The sequence below is a fragment of the Chiloscyllium plagiosum genome, unplaced genomic scaffold, assembly GCF_037043375.1.
Source record: "Chiloscyllium plagiosum isolate Xiang-an unplaced genomic scaffold, Cpla_swu_hap1 HiC_scaffold_2, whole genome shotgun sequence".
Lineage (NCBI taxonomy): Eukaryota > Metazoa > Chordata > Chondrichthyes > Orectolobiformes > Hemiscylliidae > Chiloscyllium > Chiloscyllium plagiosum.
Genome location: NW_028270140.1, coordinates 108,332,961 through 108,357,319, shown reverse-complemented (window position 1 = coordinate 108,357,319; position 24,359 = coordinate 108,332,961). Strand labels below are relative to the sequence as shown.

The 24,359-nt window shown below is 38.9% G+C and overlaps 1 protein-coding gene across 13 annotated transcripts in view; it reads right to left on the bottom strand.

Moving 5' to 3' along the window:
- mef2cb (myocyte enhancer factor 2cb) overlaps positions 1 to 24,359 on the bottom strand; it is a 302,892-nt gene that overhangs the window by 20,868 nt on the left and 257,665 nt on the right. For all 13 annotated transcript variants that reach the window (XM_087999396.1, XM_087999410.1, XM_087999439.1 and 10 more), the window contains one exon: positions 18,789 to 18,839. In XM_087999396.1, coding sequence (XP_087855522.1) covers positions 18,789 to 18,839 — 51 coding nt within the window. The remainder of the gene's footprint in view (positions 1 to 18,788; positions 18,840 to 24,359) is intronic.

The following is a 24,359-nucleotide window of genomic DNA, read 5'->3' as shown; positions in this document are numbered from 1 at the left end:
AGATTATTTTCAGTGAGACAGAGAAAACTGTGAAGAGATTTAATCGATTTATTAAAAATATTTTAGTGAATGGAGAAAGAAAATCCCTGTGTTCAGGGATTCAAAGACTGAAGAAGCAGGCTCAGAAAAAACATCTCTCTGCTGAGCATTGGTGGTGTACAGAATGTTTGGTGGAGACAGTATTTGTGCAGACTCATCTTTTAAAAGAAAAATATGTAAATATTTGAAGCAGAGAAAGATGGAGGATACTGAGGAGATTTTTCATGATGGATCGCTGCTCCAGCCCTCCTTCTGTGCTGTAACCTCTATAATTCAAAGGATGACTTGTTGAAATTGGGCTCCTCTTCCTGGTTCTACAGTTGGTCAGGTATTTCCAGATAATGATGTACCTGAAGGTTAATGGTAAATTTTCTACACATAAGGTGGAATTTTCCCCTCCCTGTGAGATGAGTATGGTGAAAAAGAAGGATGAAAATGAAAAATCAGATTCTTGATGTTGAAAATAAATGCCCTGATTATCCCCTCAAATGTTAAGCAGAAACATTGGGGTCTCACTCGAGTAGTGACTATTTCATTTCCACGCATCTGAATGTGCTGCAAGTCACAACTCACTCAATTTATGCGCCATTTACAATTCTCTTCTCCTCTACTGAGAAACTAGAGGTGCAAATTATGACAGGTAAAACAGATCATGTAACAGGTGGCTTAGGCTGCTGAAAGCTTGTGCTGGCCATTATGTCACTGCTTCTTCTGCACAGCATCCCTACATGGTCCAATGTTACGTTGATCCTTCATCCAAACAACTGTGTATCAGCAAACCACTAGCTTGACCATATCATTATGCCTGCTTTTGGACCAACTTAGCGACCTGGGTGGCACAGTGACTCAGTGGTTGGCACTGCTGCCTCACAGCATCAGGGACCCAAGTTTGGGTGCCTGTCTGTGTGGAGTTTGCACATTCTCTTCGTGTATGCGTGGATTTCCTTCTGGTGCTCCGGTTTCTTCCCACAATCACGAAGATGTACAGGTTAGGTGGATTAGCTGTGGGAAATGCAGGATTACAGGGATAGGGTAGGGGTCTAGATGGGATGCTCTTTGGAGGGTCAGTGTGGATTTGATGGGCAGAATGGCCTGCTTCTACACTGTAGGGATTCTATGATTTCAGGCCACTAACACTTGGAGCTCAGGGTCACTTAACATGCACACTCTGCTACACTTTGCAAGTAGGGACAGCTAGCCATCTCGTATGCTAACATCGATACAAACATCTTAGCTTACTTTTGTTACGTTCATTGACTTTAATGCTGAGTTACAGTCTGTCAAACTCTGTGGGTAAGTTTGCTTTATTAGCGCAGGAAAGTGGCAGACAGCTTGTGACAGTGGTTAGCACTGAATTCTTACTTAGACAGCGAGTAGACAGGTCCCTGTAAGGCATTGTGCTATATCACATTTGCAGCATGTGGCAGCAGCTTAGATGTCAAATATATTTCATGTGCTTCAAAGAAATGGCACTGTGAAAGTTAAAGGAGAACAGTCCTTTCTTGGGCGAAGGGGAATGAAGGTCATTCAATCAGTACTTCCACAGTCAATCAAGGGGGTTCCACTGAGACATGACGAGGGACACCCTGGAAGTCAAGTGCAAGCACACCTCAGATTCACTCAATCAGCTTGTAGCATTGTTAAGACCTCTATCTGGGGGAAGGTGTAGATGTGGCAGCTAGGGGAGGGCTATTTTCCTGCAGTGAGATAAAGGGAGGGATTGCGAATTATGGAGGTTGGTCCAAGAGCACTTGGTGGTCATGTCTGAATGGGATAGATGGTGAAGTGTCCCCAGTGACTCTCAGATTTAAAACAGAGATGAGGAGAAATTACTTCTCTCAAAGGGTCATGAATCTTGGGAATTCACTATCCATGAATGCACTGGATGCTGAGAGAAAGTGAGGACTGCAGATGCAGGAGATCAGAGTCGAAAAGCGTGGTGCTGGAAAAGCACAGCAGGTCAGGCAGCATCCGAAGAGCAGGAGAGTCAATGTTTCGGGCATAAGCCCTACATTTGGATGCTGGAACATTGAATAAATATAAGGAGGAGAAGAGACAGATTTTAAGTTTGAGATGGGTTGAAGAGTTATGGGGACCAGGCAGGAAAGTGGAGCTCAGGTCAAAATGAGATTAGCCATATTTGTATCAAATGGTATAGTGCACTCAAGGAGTTGAATTGCCTACTCTTGTTCCTACTTCTTATGTTGAGAACTTCAATCAGGATAAAGTTACATTTTAAAATGAGCAAACATCCACCTCTCATGCTGCAACTGGTGTGAAGTTTGACACAATTTCTTCACAGCAGCTACAGTACAAATTGTATGTCAACATGAGAAATGCATTACACTGTTCTAATAGACCATTAAAAAACAAAATAATCTGACATTTGCACTGCAATGTTTCTTCTTACATTTTCAAGAATACATTCCATTCAAATTTCAGAAACTACTAAAGGAACATGTCTGCATTCAGCAATTTAATTCAAATATTTTCAGCCTTTCGGCATAGCAACATTTAGAAAGAGCACTCAGAACACATGGTTATGGATTATGAATCAATTCTGCAAACTCCCTTCACAGAATTCAAAGAAAATAAATGAAAACTACATGTATGTGGTAGTTGACAAAGTTTCCTTTTGCATTTCATCAACTATGCAAACCGCATCCTTCTTACTCAGACTATTGTGGCCTATTTTGAGGCTTGGTGTTCCTCCTCAAGATAATCAATAAAACAGAATGACTTAGTTTGATCTAGAAGCAGAAAGCTTTCCCAAGCTTTTAATGTACAGATTAAAACTTTCCTTCTCAGCTAGTTTAAAATTATGGTGGATCATGAAAATTATAATCTGCAATACATCCATAAGCATAGTATTAGAATTGTTTACCCACTATAAAGCATAAAAAATTATACATCTAAACTAGACATACTTCCGGACAATTACAGAAAAATGAGGAACACATGTTTTTCTTTATATAAATTCAGATCTTAAAGTCTCATGATTACATTTTCTACATGATGCTAATGGAAGTACTTTATAAAAAGGTTTATTACTAAACAATTGTTTTAATTTTAAATTCTTTATTTATCAGTAATACTTAATTTAATATTGCACAGCACATGCCATTTGTTTTACTTGATAAAATTGAAGATTTACTGAACTGCATAACAGCTTGTAATGATTAATTTTTTTGCATAAAATGTGGTTTGTGCACAAGCTGCAAATATTCAAGTCCTGATGTGAAATCAGGAAACTATTAAGGATAAACCTCAGTGTGAAGTTCATCCATCAGCAATACCTATCTGCCCACTCAACGTGGTCTAAATAATGACTTTGATAAGTTAAAATCTGATACCTTCAGTAATAAAACATTTTTGTAGCTACCAGAAGTAGAGTGCCCTGGTTTTTCATTATGTTTTCAGGGGCATGTGGCTTCCCCAATAGATCAGCCAGTTTATCCAATGGGAATTCGAGCTAAAAAGAACAGGAAGGTCATCAGTTTTGATGCTTGGACTGTGCTTGCTATTTACCTAATCTCAATGGTATGGCCTTTGACTTTAATAACTTCAGGTAGTGAATGGAAAAGGAAAACAAAATCAGCCAAGTTTTTCCTTGTGCTTTCCATCTAGCAAACTGCAGTGTGTGTGTGTGTGTGTGTGTGCGCGCGTGCGTGTGTGTGCGTGTGTAATTGAGTGTGACTGCGGTCATCAGGTGACAGGATGAGGTTTGGCTGTGATATCTGTTTGACTAGCTTGCCAAAACACAGTGCCAAAGCTCACTTATGACTGATGACAGCCAGTTGGCTGAAGTGGAAGGACAGTCAGAATCTATGGACCCATACCACTGCAAGGAATTAATACCTTGAGAAAAGAAATGAGAAGAAAACTAGTGGGGAAAAAATGTAAGAAAAACAAATGAATCAAGGGTACAAGTTAAGTTTCATGAGTAAAATACAAAGATGACAAAAGGTGAGAACAACTCTGTGTGCTTTTAAAAAGTTTAGAAGCTGCTCCAAAAGTCAATGATTGCACAAAGGTTTCTTTCTGAAAAAAATGCTGTGAAATAATATCTGTACAAATGTTGATTTCTGTCACATTGTTAAAATGGTAAAAATATCTGAAGGTCTGTTAGTAAGGGCTGTAAATGCCAGCAATGCTCACATACAGTGAACAAATAAAAAAGTTGCTAACAGGCAAAAAATGTCAATGAGCGATGATAAAGATAATAGGGCAATTGGCCAAAGGTTGGACTTTCACATCCTGATGACCAACATCAGAACAAGTAAACTTAGGGGCTCAAAAGGTCAAAATTAGAGGCACGTGAGCTGGAAGAGATTCCAAAAATTGTTATGGACAAGAATGAAGATTTTAAAATTAAGATGTTTAAATAGGAATCAATCAAGGTCAACAAGTCCATGAGTGATAGCTGAATAGGTCTTGGTATGACTTTGAACATGAGTAGTCAAGTTTTAGATGACTTTACAGTTACAGAGATTGTAAAATGCAAGACTGACCAGGAGTGTAGGAACAATCAAGTATAGATTAGGTTTTCAAGAGCAGATAAGCTGAGGCAGGGCATAGTCAAGTGACGTTGCAGAAGTGGAATAGGTTGTCTTAGCATTGGGACAGATACTCCTTGGCTTCGAATATAGTGTCAAGGTTGTAAGGCATCTGGCAGTTTCATAATTGCTAGGGAGAGGGATGGTAACAGTAGCTAGTAAATGGATGTCAAACAAGCAGTGTGACAATTTAAAGAGGGCTGATGGGTTAAAAGAGCTGACAGTGAGATGAAACTGGAAGTTCTCAAACCGTGTGTAAAAACCAATGTTGAACTTTCAGATGACAACTGTGAGAAGCAGCAAGCAAATAAGAAACAGGAGATAGCCAAGAATTGATCTAATACCTTAGGTTTTAACTACTGACTCATGGTCTTAGACTTTTATTGCTAGAGATCAAAGACATTAGTCACTGTATATAATATGGATGACTATTAATGATAATATAGTTTCAGCAAAATATACAGCAGTGATTTCAATTAAAACTAAAGTACAGTATTTATGTTTATAAGTGCCTTAAATTAAAGTCATGAATTTCAATTTCCCTCAAGTATAAATTAGTGTACTTGCAACTTACAGTTATTAGAGGGATCTTCTATCTAAAATATTAGATGAGGAATAAAGGGTGTGGCCAAACAAATTTGTAACTGATGCAATGGAAATTGTGCAGTTCTCAAGAATGTAGCATGAAACTGTACTACTTGAAGAACTTCATCAGTTCTAGTGGTCACAAATATAACCCATGGTCAATTTTTTTCTCTGCTAATATCATTGTCATTAATGGTTACCAAAGGTAAAATAATAATGCTGTCAGCTATTGGTTTCTGAGAGTGAATGTCTGTTCGACTTGTACAAGTTGTGTTTCTCAAACAGAGAAAATATCACACATTTTGGCTTTTACAGTAAAGTCTTATCAGTGACTGGTTATGTGAAGTGGTTTTAAATATTTTACAAATTTCAAACAGGTCTCCAAAAATTACAACATTTATAGGTGTGATTTGCAAATTATGTGAATACTAAGCTAGTATATTAAACTCTAATATCTTTGATAAGCTGGCAAAAGCAACACTACTTATGTATCATTGCATTGAGTAGAGCAAAACAGGGTGGGGAATGACATCAGTCAAACAATGAACATTTTGTTTTAATAAACACTTTGGGAATGTGTAATAGTCTGAAAAACAAACCACTAAATAAGTTGTGTTCAGTCACAGAGAACTAACTGTAGCGGAGTCCACATGCTTTTAATACGCCTATATCTTCCTGTGCCAGAGTGGTAGGATGTGGGTTTGGAGTCACGATTCCGCACACAGTGAGTTCCTGATCCTGCAAGTTCCACTAGGGAGGTGACAAGAACAGTCCAGACACAACCCTACGAATTTGGAGGCAAAAAACAAAAAGAAAACTCATGCTATGCTAAATTCTTGTGTATTCTAGATATCAAGAATGGCAGCAGCACAGCCCTGAGTATATTTTTTTTCTTTTTTTATATTCACAATAGTATATTACAGAAAAATAATAATACAAGAAAAGCCAAAAACCAATGTACTTTGGAAATATTGGTGCAAAAAGGGGATGCAGAAGCAGAGATGTCTAGGCTCATAAACACAAATGTTTGAAGGCAAAAAAGCCAGTTGATTAGGCTTTTTTAAAAAAAAAAATAAACAGACAGGAAAATTAACATTATAAATAGCAGTGTAAGAGTACAAAAACAAGTTAGTTATGCCAAATCTTTGCAAATCACGGGCTAGTTCTCAGCTGGAATATTGCAGCTATTCATTCATGGGATGTAAGCTTCCTTGGCTGGGCTTGCAATTATTGCCATCCCTAATTGCCCTTGACAAAGTGGTTGTGAGCTTTCTTCTCGAACCATTGCAGTCCATTTGGTGCAGGTAGACCTAGAATGTCATTAGGGAGGGAGTTCAAGGATGTTAACACAGTGGCAGGAAAGAACAATGTTATGAGAGTACACCTGGAGTTTTGTGCACAATTTTGGTCCCCTTATTTGAGGAAGAGTATAGTGGCATTAGAGGCAGTTCAGAGGAGGTTCACTAGATTGATCCCAGAGATGATGGGTTTGTCATACAAAGAGAGATTGAACAGTTTATGCCTATATCCTCTGGAATTTAGAAAACTGAGGGGAGATCGAATTGAGGTATTCAAGATGATAAAATATATCGATAAAATAAATGTGTAGTGATGCTTCCTCATGTGGAGCATTCTACGACAAGAGGTCATAAGTCTTAGGATAAGGAATAGCAAATTTACAACAGAGTTGAGGAGAAACTACTCCCAAAGGGTTGTGAATTTGTGGAATTCGCTACCCGAAAATTCTGTGGATGTTGCGAGAGTGAGTAAATTTGAGGAAGAGTTAGACAGATGTTTAATTGGTAATGGGTTGAAGGATTATGGGGAGAAGGCAGGAAAATTGGGGTGACGAGCATATCAGTCATGATTGAATGGCGGAGCAGTCTCAATGGGCCAAATGGGCTCCGACACATTATGAACTTACATTTCCAAATTAGTGTGTTCACTCCCATGGAAAGGATAATCAATTTGGTGGTGTTTCCATGTATTTGCTGCCCTGGTCATTCTAGGTGATAGCGGCCGTAGGTTTCAAAGGAGTTGCAAATGAGCCTACCCACGGTGCTGTTGCTGTGTGGCAGTGGTACAGGAAGTGATTATTTGAGGATGTAGTGCCAATTAAGTGGGCTACTTTGTCCTGAATGGTGGCAAGCTTCTTGAGTGTTGCTGGAGCTGCATATCATCCAGGCAAATGGGGGTTCTTTCATCAGACTCCTGACTTATGCCTTATGACTTATGGTGAACAGGCTCTGGGGAATCAGAAAAGGAGTTATTTAGTGCAGTATTTCTAGCCTCTGACCTGTTCTTGTAACCACTGTATTTATACAGCGGATCCAGTTCAGTTCAGTTTCTGGTCATGATCTGATGCCATGAGACTTCAGGAGGTCCAGAGTTGATATTGAGGACTGTATATTATAATGCTGTCACCTGAGCTGTATCTGGTGAGCTGGGGAGACAAGAGATATCAGGGGTGATAATGGTGTTGTCTGGGGTGTTGGCGTGTAAAGCTTAAAAATGTGTTGCTGGAAAAGCGCAGCAGGTCAGCCAGCATCAAAGGAGAAGGAGAATCGACGTTTCGGGCATAAGCCCTGAAGAACATCGATTCTCCTTCTCCTTTGATGCTGCCTGACCTGCTGCGTTTTTCCAGCAACACATTTTTAAGCTCTGATCTCCAGCATCTGCAGTCCTCACTTTCTCCCTGTTGGCGTGTAAAGTAGAATTCTGTGAGTATGACTAACTCAGGCAGTTGTTTGACTACTCTGTGAGATGGCTTTACCAATTTTGGGAGTTGATTAAGAGTATTTTCCAGGATTGACAGAGCTGTGTTTTCTGTTGTCATTTCTGGTACCTACATCATTGCCTGGTGTCCAACTGGTTTCATTCCTTCTTTGAGACTTGTTAGCAATTGATCCACCCAATTGGTTTACCAGGCTCTTTCGAAGGGCAGTTAAAAGTCAAGCACATTGCTGTGGGTCTGGAGTCACCTGGAGATCAGGCAGGGTAACAATGGCAGATTCCGTTTCCCAAAGGGGAATAGTGAACCAGGTGGGTTCTTATGACAATTGACAATGATTTCATGGTCATCAGGTAGTCCCAGATTTTAGTGAATCAATTTCCACCAATTTGAACTCAGGTCACCAGTAAACATGTCTCTGGACTACTGATCCAGTGACAACATCACTACATCCATGTCTTCCCTTAGAGTTGTTTTAATCACCTGTCCAGATGCAATACTATATACCTATGGTACAGGTGGGCCTCAAAGCCAAATCTACTGGCGTACTGTGCCACAAGACCCTCGCCTCCACTTACAGCATGTGGGAAACCTGAAAACACAGGCAGCATGTCTGTCATTGGGAATTCCATAGTTACTTTTTCAGCATCTGACTTCTGGGTTATCCATCCAGTTAGCATCAATGATAGCATTTAAAATTAAGTCGAGCATTTACAGAATAGTACTTGCCCATTGAGGCATCGTACCTAAGCTCATTCCTATATACTTAATGAAGGGATCAGGCACAGATACTTTTAGTCAAATTTCAACCTCCCCAACATTCCCACCTCTGAATCCCGTCTATTGAGAGCAGCACTCATTTTTGTGATCATCAAAACTAACCAATGTAATTTCATGATTGCAACTTTATTAAGAAATAGCCAGCAATCAATGACTGAATAATTCCATATATCATAAATTGGCAATTGGCTACTTAAAAAGCTTGGTTCCATGATGCTATAAACATTAGGCCAAATCAGTTTTATGACCTTTTCAATCCACTATCATTCTCCTCACCAGACCGAGAAAATAGTGAGACTGTTCAAATTTACCAAATTAATTTTTCTCTCTAAATATTATTAGGTGACAAAAATAATCCAAGCAAGTAAATTTAACTGAAACCAAGCAAGCAAAATGTTCAAAATGCTTGAGCTTTCATGTCACAATGTATGACATTAATGTCTACCTTTAATACAAAATACAGTTATTCAGATGAATTTCAACATAAGTAGTTAAATTACAATGTACTAAATCAAAACTCATAAGAACTGTATCATGCCTATCACATGCATACATAGCGATTTACATGAATTTAGATTTGTACTATTCTTGCCCAGAAATACAATCCCGAGACTGAATAACATAGTAAGAAAACAGAAATACGATGGTGTTTATAAACTTCTCGAGTCCTGTAATATCTGTGCGCTAAGATTTACAATAACAGAAGGCTCATCACCACTTAATGTGGGTTACTGCAAGTTCAGTGAATAAGAGTCTACAAGCTCAACACCTAACAAAATTGGCAGTGAAGATGGCTCATTATCTAACCTATTGATGTCTGTCACCCTTGTATGTGAATCTTGAGATATCTTTAGACCTTCACTGTTGCTGGATTTTAATGATATGAAAAGTTCTTGGATTTATCCCACTTCTAATTCAATTTAGATGATCTCACACTTTGGACATTGACAGCCATCTGATAGAGTGTTTGACAACACATTTACTACATCAATATATTTTATTAATGTTGTGTACCCATCTACACTGCTTACCAAGCCATCAATCTTTGTGTCAACAGCATTCAAGACAAGACTCTTCATTATAATTATTAATGACTTTGATAAGATAGTGACTAGTTGAACTGAAAACATAAATCCTTGTGAGGCACCACTACTAATCAACACCTTTGAATTTGAATGAGAACACATTACTCCTGTTCTCTGTCTTCTACCGACTATTCCTTACCAGTTCAACAATGTCTTTAAATTAGTATTGCTGAAAAAAATTGTCCAAATTTTTCACCTTGCTCTCATCAAATCAATTGATTCCTGAAGAAGGGCTTATGCCCGAAACGTCGATTCCCTGCTCCTTTGATGCTGCCTGACCTGCTGCGCTTTTCCAGCAACACATTTTTCAGCACTCATCAAATCAATACAAATGTAAAGGGAAAACAACATTTATATTGTATGAGAGGAGAATGGTGTCTGGTGAGCAAGTAGACTAACTGGTAGAGGTGTTGCAACAGAAAATGTACAAGATAGAGTCATAGAGATATACAGCATGGAAACAGATCCAATCCAACTTGTCCTAAATAAACAGATATCCTAAATAAATCTAATCCCATTTGCTAGTGTTTGGCCAATATCCCTCTAAACCCTTCCTATTCATATACCCATCCAGATGCCCTTTAAATGTTGTAATTGAACCAGCCTCCACCACCTTCTCTGGCTGCTCGTTCCATACACCCATCACCATCTACGTGAAAAAGTTGCCCTTTAGGTCTCTTTTACATCTTTCCTCTCACCTTAAATCTATGCCCTCTAGTTTTGAACTCTATGATTCTTAAAAATGTCTATAAGGTCACTCCTCAGCCTCCAACTCTCCAGGAAAATAGCCCAAGTCTAATCAGTCTATGGCTATAGTTCAAATTCTCCAACCCTGACAACAGTCCCTTAAACCTTTTCTGAACCCTTTCAAGTTTCTTAACATCCTTACGATAGGAGGAGACCAGAACTGCATGTAATATTCCAAAAAATGGCCTAACCATGTCCTGTACAGCTGCAACATGACCTCCCAGCTCCTATGCTTAATGCACTGACCAATAAATGCAAGCATATCAAATGCCTTCTTCATCATCCTATCTACCTGTGACTTCACTTTCAAGGAGCTATGAACCTGCACTCCAAGGTCTCTTTGTTCAGCAATACTCCCCTGGACCTTACCATTAAGTGTATAAGTCCTGCCGATATTTACTTTCCCAAAATGCAGCACCTTACATTTATCTAAATTAAACGCCATCTGCCACTCATCGGCCCACTGGCCATCTGATCAAAGTCCGTTGTACTCGGAGGTAACCTTCTTTGCTGTCCACTACACCTCTAATTGTAGTGTCATTTGCAAACTTACTAACCGTACTTCCTATGTTCAAATCCAAATTATTTATATCAATGACAAAAAGCAGTGGGCCCAGCACCGATCCTTGTGGCACAACACTGGTCACAGGCCTCCAGTCTAAAAAGCAACCATCCACCAACATCCTTTCTCTTCTACCTTTGAGCCAGTTCTGTATTCAAACAGATAGTTCTCCCATTATTCTGTGTGACCTAACCATGGTAATCAGTCTACTATGAGGAACGTTGTTGAAATCCTTATTGAAGTCCATATAGATCACATCCACTACTCTGTCCTCATCAATCCTCTTTGTTACTTCTTCAAAAAACTTAGTCAAGTTAGTGGGATACAATTTCCCACACACAAAGCCATTTTGACTATCCCTAATCAGTCCTTGCCTTTCCAAATACATGCACATCCTGTTCCTCAGGATTCCCTCCAACAACTTGCCTACCACTGATGTCAGGCTCAACGGTCTATAGTTCCCTGGCTTTTCCTTACCTTTTTTAAATACTGGCACAATGTTGGCCAACCTCCAGTCATCTGGTACCACACCTGTGGCTATCAATGATAGAAATATTTCAGCAAAGGGCCCAGCAATCTCTTCCCACAGAAATGATAGCTGATGGTTATCTACCAAGCTTTGTTTAAATATTAAATTTTCAACTGGACAAGTTAATTCTGATTGGTCAAGACAGACAAAAAGAGCATTTCCATGAGCTACTTCTGTTCAAACTCAACAAAACCTTTGACAGTATTCTGTGGTTCTTTTCTTAGGAGAATACCTTGACCAACCAGAGTCAACCTGCCGAGTTTAAATTTTAAACAAAGCTTGTTAGTTAACTGCTGGTCAGTAATTATGAGTACACTCTCCTTGACAATATTTCTACCACAGCCCCCTTGTAAATCATATATCATTCTTCTCTGATATACTATAAGTGTCCCTTTACATTTGCATGCCTCACAAATGTCCCGATGAAAGCAAGACAATAAAACAATTCTCAAATATGTCTTTATTTCCATGATCTTTAATTTTAATTAACTGCCTATTGTGTTGAATCATTCCAAATTGTTTCTACATGTTCATATAATCTACATCCATAATCTTATCCTATGTCCTTTAGTTACTTCCTTGAAACATTCAATTATAAATCATTAGGTATGATCTATCCTTTACAAATCCACGTTGTCACTCTCTAATCAATTCAAATTACTCTTGAGTATTCAGATGCTTTATCCTCAATTATAGATTCCAATAACATGATGAAATGGCTGAGCAAACTGTTTTTTCATGTCTAGGTATGGAATTGAGTCTAGCCTAAACTGATGATAACTACTTTGCTGGGTGCAAGTGTCTCAATAAAGTTGGATATTCTTAATGTCATGAGTACATTTTCACATCACAAACCTGGTCAGAATTTCAAAGAATGACTACAATTGCCAAATCTATAACTGATGCAACTCACTGTGCAAAGGTATGGTGAACAAATAGATATGACAGATTAGACAATAGACAATAGGTGCAGGAGTAGGCCATTCTGCCCTTTGAGCCTGCACCACCATTCAATATGATCATGGCTGATGTTACGTGCTGAGGTAACTTAGAAAAGGTGAGTTCAAGCAGAATATTTTACTTCCTTATTTTCCCAGAATGAATCATCAAGAACTGACAGAGATCATGTCAAGCCAGGGCAATCCTCAAATAACAGAATTGAGGTAGAGAACAAGTTGGTATCACCAATAATGCAATATTTGAAAGTAAGAGTCCAAATCAACATGTTGAAGTAAAAGCTCAAAATGCTTCATCAAAAACGTACAAGCAGATCGAGAATAAAACAAAACTGTTGACACAAACTGAAGATGCTATCCATACAACAAAGAAGGCCACCACTGAGAAGGGATAATGTAATATTTCAAAATTTGCAGACGACACAAAGCTGGGTGGAAGGGTGAGCTGTAACAAGAATGAGAAATGTTGCAATATAATTCGGACAGTCTGAATGAGCAGGAAAATGCATGGCTGATGCAGTTTTATGTGGATAAATGTGAAGTTGTCCACTTTGGTAGCAATAATAGGATGGCAGATTATTACAGTTAAACTGAGAGAGAGGAATGTTTAATGAGATCTGGGTGTTCTGGTGCATCAGTCACTTAAAGTAAGTGCGCAGGTGGGGTAGACAGTTTGTTGATCTTAACAGTGAAAGGATTTCAATAAAGGAACAAGGATGTCTTGCTGTAATTATACAGGACATTGGACAGGCCACACCTGGAATATGGTGAACAGTTTTGACCTCCTTATCTGAGGAAGGATGTCCTTGCTTTACAGAGTGCCAGAAAAGTTCACCAAATTGATTTCTGGGATGGCAGGACTAGTGTATGAGAAAACATTGAATTAGTTAGGACTGTATTCATTGGAGTTTAAGCGAATGAGTGGGATCTCATAGAAACCTATAAATTAGGAGCAGGAATGATTTTCCCAATGGTGGCAGAATCCTAAACAATGGCTCATAGTTTAAGGATAACATGACTGAGATGAGGAGAAATTTCTTCAGCCAGAGCAGTGTGCCTGTGAAATTCACTACCACAGAAAGTGAATGAGGTCATTATGTGCTGTCAAGGAGGTGGTAAATATAACTCTTCTGACTAAAGGGTTCAAGGGAATATGGGGAGAAGCCAGGATTGGGTTTGAACTTGATAATTAGCATAATCAAACTGAAAGGCGGAGCAGGCTTGGTGGGCCAAATGGTTTACTCCTGTTCCGATCTTCTGTGTTTCTCTGAATGACCAATGTCCAAAAACCTATTCTATTGCAAGGAAGGAACTGCCCGTTTCAGCAGGAAAGACATCTTGTGAAGGAATTCAAAGAGGTTAAAGGCCCTTTTAGTACTGAAAAGAAGTAATTGTCTGTTTCAGCAGGAAAGATGCTCTCTCCAAAGGAAACACAAATGTTTAAACATCGTCCAATTTAAAAGGATCCTATGTACCTCAGAATATTATGAAGCAATTCAAACCAGAGATTAATAAACTTCCAAATTTAAAGAAAATGTGCTCTGGAAAAATAATAAAAGCTCCAGATCACCTCTGTTTGTAAACACAAAGACTTGGGGGTGGGTTGGGAGGTGGGGTGGGGAGAGATAAGGTTGTGATAAATGAAATTATTTGCACAAATGTATAGTAATAATATTTGGAAAAAGCTTTGACAAAATGTTATTTGTGGATACGAAACTTCGGAATGCCATAAACACCACCTACTTGACAACGTCAATGGATTTGAAGGTAGAATAACATATCTTTTCTGTGAAGTCACACCTCTAAGTCTCTGTAATAATGTCTATTCTATCAATGAAACCTGTAACTAGTTGTTAATTTGCAATAAACTCTCTCTCTCATTAACTACAAGAGACTTGTAGTTAATGAGATGGTTATCCTTTACCACAATAGTCCAAACAGGCCCTATAGTTTCCCACACTTAAAAAGAATTAAAGATCTAATCTCATGAATGTGTTATTTTAACACCACTATAACCCTTTAAAAACAGGAATCACGGACCAATTCTTTGGCAAACAGCTTACATCATGTGATACTATTTGACCAATCAGATGATAAAAAATATACCAAGGTTCGAGCCTAATTTTTTCATAAACTTGTCAGCATAAAATTCAATGATGTAAGATCATGAGGTCCGCTGGCAAATTATTTGCCACATATATAAGGATTTCATGATAGCTACTTGTAACAAATTGAAATAAGAGAAATAATCAATTATTCAATATAAAGGAAATTATGTATAAAGCATTGAATCTGCTGAACCAAGTACCTTTGTATTCTATTTAAGTTATTTGTCACTGTTTCACTAACATTAAGAATCTAATTTATATATTGTTAAAATAGTAAATATGAAACAGTCTATCTTTATACTATTTTCGTCTTTGCAGTTCACCTATTCTTCAAGTTTTAACTTGTTCAAATCATCAATTTCTTCACAAACTGCTATTTCTTTTGGTAAAGCTGACTTTAATATGGCAAATAAAATGCTATCTGGTTTTATAAATTGAAAGTCGACAAGAACTATGAATAAGGTTTTCCTTTTCTAAAATCAATGTACCAAGATTGGAGTTAGCACATCACATGCCAATAACTGAAAAGAACATACTTTCCAAGTTAAAACTATGGTGTTCTGCCAAAGAAAATGGTTCTATCAATGCAGACTGCCAACATACAGTAGGCATTAGCAATAAAGCACTAATTTAAATAAAATGTAAAATGGATGTTAGAATTTCCATTAATCATAACAAGCAAATTCTCTAAACTGCTTTTAACAAACAAAATGCACTGTTCATTTGACTTTACTCGTCAAACAATTTTAAAGCTAAATAATAACAAGTACTGAGCACATTCTGTTTTAAAAGACAAATGAAGAAGAAAGATTACTTTTCATGCTTCCTGTTGAAAACTCGTGGACACAAGACTGATTGAAAATTTTACATTCTCTTAACGTGACATCAGAGCAGACAGTGAAGTCCCCTGAGGACCATTCACTCCCACAGCCCTTTCTGCCCTTTGACACTGCAGGCAATACAAGTAAGTCTCATTTGGCTATTCCACTAGATTTTTAAAATTAAACTGCTGTTATTTTCCAATACATATTTAATGAGAAACAATACATTAATAATCAACTTTAATTATGTTTTCAGGGACTTCACTCATTTCCAGATAGCTTTTTATTATGTCTGACTGTAGGTTTACGCTGAATGTGCGAAAAAGTTTATAGTTTGAGCTGGCGCTTGTGTAAAATAAGAGTTTATCTCCATCTTGTAGCGTTGTAATTCTCTTCAATCCATAATACATTGCCTAATGTCAAAAGTTGACACGGCCTTTAATCAAAATACATGTTATATGAAGAAAAAATGTAACAGACTTGTTAAGCTAATATTTGTTAACAAAAAACACTCTTGTAAACCTATTGTTTTTATTGGCTCATGGTTGTGATTCATTGTGTTTTATAATCTATGATACAAAACTGTAGACAATACATGTGAACTTTTGTGGTAAAGGCAAGAAAGCACCACCTAGTTTACAGACTAGGCAGAAATACAACTTAACAATGGAAATATTTTACTGTACTTTTCATTGCAGAAACAGTTCTAAATCCTATAGCACCATTGTTCATTACTTTTATATTTCAAACATTTAACTGTAAAAGGATATTTATGGTATACTTTTCTCATCAAAATTTTTCTCTTTTTTGGTCATCCCAGCACATATTAGATGCAGCCAAGAACACAAATATGCAAGTTGTCTCTGCTGCCTACCAACACTGCCCTGAGCCAGTTAAGAGGAGGCATGTGAAAATAGCCCAGGGTCAGCTGTCTTGCCAATGTTCCCACCCTCCCACCATTGGAAAAATGCCCAGATTTGTGAACATGTTGAAAATGCTGTGATTGAGATTTATGATAGAAAAATGAAACAAAGATTAAAAATGCTTTTGCACATATGCAATAGAATTTCTGATGACATACATCAAAACATGCCATCTTCTTCCATCAAAATAAGTGAACCACATTAGAAACGAATGGCAATTGCCAGCTCTGGGACAGTGCTTCATTCAATGGTTTCTGTTCGCAATATGTTTGAGATTAGTAAATTAGCAGAACTGAGTTCAAATCTTCAGCCCATTTTTTAAAAAGTTCAATTGTGGGATGGGGGCATCATTGGCTGGCCAATATTTATTGCCCATCCCTAGTTGCCCTTGAGGAAGTGGTGATGAGCTGCCTTCTTGAACTGCTGGAGTCAATGCTCAGTAATTGGATCCACCATGCTCTCAGGGAAGGAATTGAGGATATTGACCAGTGGCAGTGAAGAAACAGTGAAATATTTTCAAGTTAGGATGGTGAGTGGCTTGGAGGGAACTTGCAGGTGAAGATGTTCCTGTTTACCTTCTGCCCCTGGCCTTCTAGATACAAGTTGTTGTGGGTTTGGAATTTGTTGACTAAGGACCAGTGCATCTTGTACACAGTACACACTGTTACTACTGAGCATTGGTGATGGAGGAATGAATGCTTATGGGTTTAGTGCTTTATCCCGGATGGGTGTTCTTGAGCATTGTTGTAACTTTATTCACCAGGTAAGTGGGAAATATTCCACCATGCTTTTGAATTATGTCTTGTAGATTGTGGACAGGGTTTGGGGAGTCAGGTGGTGAGTAACTCGCTGCAGTATTCTGAGCCTCCAACCTGCTTTTATAACCAGTGTGTTTATGTGGTGAGTCCAGTTGAGTTTCCATTCAATGGTAACTCCCCAGGATGTCGATAGAGAGGTAATACCATTGAATGCAAAGGGGTAGTTGTTAGATTATCTCTTATCGGTGATCATCATAGCCTGGCATTTGTGTCACATGTAAGTTACTTGCCACTTGTCAGTCCAACCCTGGATATTGTCCAGAAAATGTTGAACTGCTTCAGTAGTCATGAGGAGTCATGAATGGTGCTGAACATTGCACAATCATCGGTGAACATCACCACTTCTGACCTTCTGGTAGAGGGAAGATCATTGATGAAGCAGCTGGTGGTGGTTGGGCTTCGGACACGACCCTGAGAAATGCCTGCAGAAACTGTCCTGGAGCTGAGATGACTGACCTCCAACAACCACAACCATCTCCCTATGTGCCAAGTATGATTTCAACCAACGGACAGAGTTTGACCCTGCTACATTTCGATTCAAGTTTTGCTCGGGCTGCTTGATGCCACACTCACTCAAATGCAGCCTTGATGTTAAAGGCTGTCGCTGTCATCTTATCTCTAGTATTCAGCTCTTTTCTCCACATTTGAACTCAGGTTATATTGAGTCTGGAGTAAATGGTCCTGGTGGACCCAAACTGGGCATCAGTGAGCAGATTACTTCTGAGGACTTGCTCGTTGTTAGCTCTGTTGATGTCACCTTCCATCACTCTAGGATTTGTCCTCCTTTATGTGTACAGGACATACCTGGGCAACTTTCTACATTACTGGGTAGATGCTCGTGCAATAATTGTACTAGATCAGCCTGGCTAGGGAAGCAGCAAGCTCTGGAGCTCAAGTCTTCAGTACTATTGCCAGAATGTTGTCAGGGCCCATATCCTTTATAGCATTCAATGGCTCCAACCATTTCTTCATTTCCCATGGAGTGAATTGAATTGGCTAAAGACTGGTGTCTGTGATTCTGGGGACTGCAGGAGGCCGAGATAGATCATCTGCTCGGCACTTCTGGCTGAAGATTGCTGGAAATGCTTCAACCTTGTCTTTTGCATTGATGTGTTGGGCATTGGGGATGGGTTATTTGTGGAGATTCCTCTTCCAATGAGTTGTTTAATGGTCCACCACCACTGCATGTGGCAGGACTACAGAGCTGAGATCTGATCTGTTTGATTGTAGGATTGCTTAGCTATGATTTGCTGCTTAAGCTGTGGTGTTTTTTTTATTGCTTCTTTGCAGTGCTGTGCATTTGGATTTTTAAAAAAATTAATTCACAGGTTGAGGGTATCGCTGGCTAGGAGCATTTATTGTCCGTCCCTAACTGCCCAGAGCGCAAGGCTTTGTTGTACCATACTACCGTGCTGCAAATGTCTTGGTATTCTGAAGCATAAAGTCAAATTCTAATTACATGCATTTCCCTGAAAACAGAATTGCTAAAAATAAAACTGTCAAAACTTCAGATGAATTAAGTGCTAAGATAATTAAACAGTGTTGTACCTGCACTGGTGCCTGCACCAGTTGTTGCGAGGTCCCCACCCAACAGGCCACCTAAAATTGAAAACATACGTTTTGATTAGGAACAATGACAGGAAAAAAAAACACAGCAGACCTAGGGTGAATACTATTAATAGAGAAACTTAATAATATAAAGCCAGAGTTAAAATGGTATGTCTCCAACAGGCTGATGATATAAGTCTGATGTATGAATAAAGAGATTTAGCATGTTTTCCACTTTTGAATGCTAGTTTGCTTCTCATTTTCAACTTACACTAGCTAGCATCAATACAAAAACACAGCCAAATAGAAAAGTCGCTCCCCATCAGTACACTAACTCTCCTTCTGTAAATCCTCTGTTATGCTTCCTTATAGTGATACCAGAAATCTGGATCCCTCGTGGTCCAAGGCTAAAGCTTCAGAGGTACTTGATGACTAGCTCCCAGACATGCAGTGGTTAGGCCCACCAACATGTAGGCATGCCCTGGCATACATGAACCAAACACCTCGCTATGGGTGGATAAATTGATTCTCTTGTGGATACCTTAGGAGAGTGCCCTGGAGAGAACACACTGATTTCACTGCAGAGCATTAATACAGCAGGGGAGATTCCAGTGGCAAGTGACAGGCCCAACTCCAATTCCAACTCCAACAACAGAGCAGTGGATGGAATATATGCATCTTTGATAGTGACAGAGACCACTGTGTCAATTCCCATCCATCTCAAGTCAGGCAGACCCTGGTTAATAAAAAGCTGACCTGCCATGGTCCATCTTCTCAATAACTGCTTGGTGCTTCAACCAGTGAACAGAATTCAAAACACCAGGCAAACAAATGAAAAGAATGAAAACACCAATTTTTCAAATTGAAAGCTGCAGTGTCAGGACGTACATGCACTGATAGGACTGATAATAACTTGTAGCTGATTGAAACCATATATGGGACACTATGGAACATGACAGGCTGAATACTAACATAGATTCCCTACAAGAGACCAGACTTGCCAAGAACTGATCACTGACAGATGAATATTATGCATACATCCAGCAAGGGGAAGAATTCAGAGGAAAAGCTTGAGCAAGGGGTAGGATGACCTTAATGCTACAGCCTCCACAGAATTTAATTATCCACATGGTAAGCAGTGATATAAACTGGAATTTGGTTTTGCTGTACAGAAGAAATTACAGGAAAATTAGAAGAAATCTCCAGTCATAGCTTTAAAAATGACAATCAGTAGGAACTAATAATCCAATGGCCTCGCAGACAAATCTATGGCAAGATTAAACAAGGGTGAAACTATAGCCAGTCTTCAACTTTCAAAGAAGTGCAGAAGCACTTTGAGGTAAAAGCTACATTGATCTGAAACACTAATCAGATCTAGCAGTTCAATCACTGGTTGTATCATTTGCCAATCAACTGTAGAAATGCTACCAAGTAGATTTCAGCCAGAAAGTAACTGGACATCAGAGGTTCCATGAAAATGTTGAAATTCTTGGAAGGGACTGAGTATATCTTAAAAATAGCATATTTACAGGCCAGGAAAGGCAGATGAAAGCTAATAGCTCACAGCTCTGAGTGAGCGTTGCTGTATAGCAAGTGGACACCATGAGGCACAGCTACATAAGAGAAATCAAGGGCAATGTAAGTAATTTAAATGGAGGTTGCACCACTGGAAACATTGCCAAGTAGGAATTAAAGTGAAAAGGGGACAATTTGGAAGCCTAAGCAGGTAGGGTCCAATGAAAGAATGTAAGGAGACTAGTAATACTACAATAAGAGTGAGCGTTCCTTAACTGAAGTCATGGTTATGGCAGGAAAAAAATATTAAGGTCACTGAAACCAAGATTTCTTTGGAGAAGCTGTTAAAGCAAATGGGAATCTTCATTCAGTAAAGCTATGAGAAGAATGGGGATCATTTAATAGGCTGTGGAAGATGGGAATCCTTCATTTTAGATGCAACCCCTTCAGGGAAGCAGCACGGCTATACTGCACTGTTAAAAGTAGTTAAGATAAGGAAATTTGATAAGGTTGTGATACAGTAGATGTAGACGTCAACATTGATATAATGCAGGATTAAAAAGACTTTAAAGCACAGACAGTAAAGCATTGTTGACGCACTGCAGAATTATAAAACTTAAGGCAAGAAGAATAAATAATCACATTTGGAAAATGCCAGCCGAAATAAGTCTTCAGTACAGAGACAGGCCAGACAGATCACAAACTAGACGTCTTGGAGAAAACAGAATATTTTCCAAACATGACACTACATTTGCAGCTGAACAGTGAACACACTTTTGTATTGAATTGGGACTATAGCTGGTGACATTTTAAAGATGATAAATTTGATGGAAGTTCCATGAGCTTTTGGCATAAATGTTAATCTTGGAACAAACAACATTTATGAAAGGGTAAGATTTAACAGAAAGATTCAATGCCCAAGTGAAATCCATCGATAATTTCATAAATGACCTCTTCAGATTTATGGGAAATTGTGCCAATGGAGCTTTGAAATCAGAACTCAAAGGACAGAATTTTTGTCAGAATGTTGACTAAACTTTGTCAGATTTATTCCAGTCCAAGATCTGATTTCAGAAAAAAGCTTCTTAGATGGTGAGCATCACATACCTAATTGTTAACGTGCAATAAACTACATCTTGTTTAAGATAAAAGCCTCTTTTCATTAGACTAGCTAGTGGTTTTTCTCTACCAAATTAGACAGATTAAGCCCTGTATATCTCAACTGAAAATTAAGATGGTGGCAGCAACTCAGCCTTATGGTAACTTTGGGTCCAACCATTTCATTCACCATGGCGCCATCAGCGATTGTCTGAAGATTTAATTTAATTGCACCAATAGGAACAAGATTGGGAAAATGCTGACTGATTTGAGCATCACTTCTATGGAACACAGGAGGAGGAGGAGGTCATTCTGCCTGTCGAGCATGCTCCATCATTCAACTAGATCACAGCTAATCATCTAACTCAGTACCACTTTTTCATGCTAATTCCCTAATGCTTTTTGCTATTGATGTCTAGAAATCTATTGACCTCATCTTGAATATACACAATGACTGTACTTCCGTTACTCTCTAAGGCAGAGAATTCCAAAGGATTAACACCTTCGCAAAGATATTCCTTTTCTTCTCAATCATAGAGTCATAGAGATGTACAGCATGGAAACAGACCCTTTGGTCGAACTCGTCCATGCCAACCAGATATCCCAACCCAATCTTGTCTCACCCAGCCAGCAACCGGCTCATATCCCTACAAATCCTTCCTATTCATATACCCATCCAAATGCCTCTTAAATGTTGCAATTGTACCAGCCTCCACCACTTCTTCTGGCAACTCATTCTATACCCATACCACCCTGTGTGTGAAAACATTTCCCCTTAGGTCTCTTTTATATCTTTCCCCTCTCACCCAAAACCTATGTCCTCTAGGTCTGGACTCCCCGATCCTAGGGAAAAGACTTTGCCTATTTACCCTATCCATGTCCCTCATAGTTTTGTAAACCTCTATAAGGTCACCCCTCAGCCTCCAACGCTCCAGGGAAAACAGCCCCAGCCTGTTCAGTCTCTCCCTATAGCTCAAATCCTCCAAGCCTGGCAACACCCTTGTGAATCTTTTCTGAACCCGTTCAAGTTTCACAACATCTTTCCGATAGGAAGTAGACCAGAATTGCACACAATATTCCAACAGTGGCCTAACCAATGTCCTGTACAGCCGCAACATGACCTCCCAACTCCTGTACTCAATACTCTGACCAATAAAGGAAAACATATCAAACGCCTTCTTCACTATCCTATCTACCTGCGACTCCACTTTTAAGGAGCTATGAACCTGCACTCCAAGGTCTCTTTGTTCAGCAACACTCCCTCGGACCTTACCATTAAGTGTATAAGTCTTAAACAGCTCAATCCTTATTCTGATAGTGTCCCCTAGTTCTTGACCTCTCCCTCCTTAGCCAGGTGAATGATGCTTCCTGCATCTATCCTGTCTAGCCATTTAAGAATTTTGTTAAGGACCATTAAGTCAAATGGTCTGCTTTCATTAATTAGAAGAGATGTGAGTGAGAATATACGAAGGGCCACTCATAATAATGTATATCAAACTGCTAGGCAGTGCACTAATGACTACTTAGTTACAGCTTAGCCAGATATTCGTCCAGATAGGGAATGATAGGGACATGTAGGAAGGCATCAGAAGGTAACAAGTCGATGGGTAAATAAAACAAATGCAGGGAAGGTCATTGCCAACTGCAATATACGGTTCGAGAGACAAGTGGAACACTCCCTTGAATTGTACTTGAGGGAGAACACCATCAATGGGGAAGCACTAAACAGCAAAGGAAGCATGCCTGTCATGGTAAATCTGGAGATTAAACTTGTAGATTAGCAAAGTTATTGAATCACTTGTCAATAGCGAAGCTGCTGACGTTAATGTTATGCCACCTGAAGTCACCAAGCATGGGAAACTGTCATTTCTATGGAATCTGCATAGACTTCTCTGTCTCTGGATGTGCATAAAATAAAGATTTTGCCTTTGCATAAGAACAAGGGCACCAGCAGAAATTGCAGTAACGTTTATGGCATCACCTTACTGAACATGATGGGAAAAATAATTGCCCATGTTGCACTTTCCTAAAAGCAAAATATTTCATATTTAGTGCTGAGCCACCTTATTGAACAAATAGAGTCAATCTGGTGTATGTACTTCTACTTTTTTTTAATGCATTCATTCATGCAAGTGCATGTCTTACTGTTCTTACAGATGTTGTTGACTTAGAAGGTCCTGTAGAAGGAGCCTTGGTGAATTGCTGGATTGTATCATTTAGAGAATATACAAGGCTGTGCTGGTGGTGGTAGCAGTTAAACTTGAAGCTAATATAGTGGATTGGATGCCAATCTAGTTAGATGATTTGTCATAGATTTTATCAAACGTCTTAAATGTTATTGAAGCTGCACTCATCCAGGCAAGTGAAGAGTGTTCCATCATACTTCCGACTTGTGTCTCGTAGATGGAAGACAGGCATCGGTGGGGGGTCAGGTGGTTAGTTAAGAAGCATCAAGAATTCACAGCTATTGAGTTTGTATTTTGGCTACAATACTTTTAGATGGTTGGTCCATTCTGGACATTGTCATATTCAAGCTGAATACTAGAGTGTGAAATAACAGCAGCTTGACTGAAAACACCAAGTTGAGTCTACCATGCCTGCATCTGAATAAGCACTTCTCTCCATTGGGAAGACCTGAACAACATATGCTATGCAGTGTATTAGCTGAAATGTTTCTGTCTTTGCTTTCTTAAACATATCCTCAGCATCTCTTGTCAGGACATGAAGACTGATTCAGTGCCTAGTTGATGCTAATTCTAATAGAATACAATTATTATGTCAACAACATCTACGCAATTTCGGCCACAGCTGAGTGACATGACTTACAGCTTTAAAGCAAATGATGCACTGAGCAAGCACTACTTCGATATCTATAATACGCAAGGTATTGACTAGCCTAAACAAATATAAATATGTAATCACCTTTGTAGTCACATGGTCAAAATATATTTTTTTGTA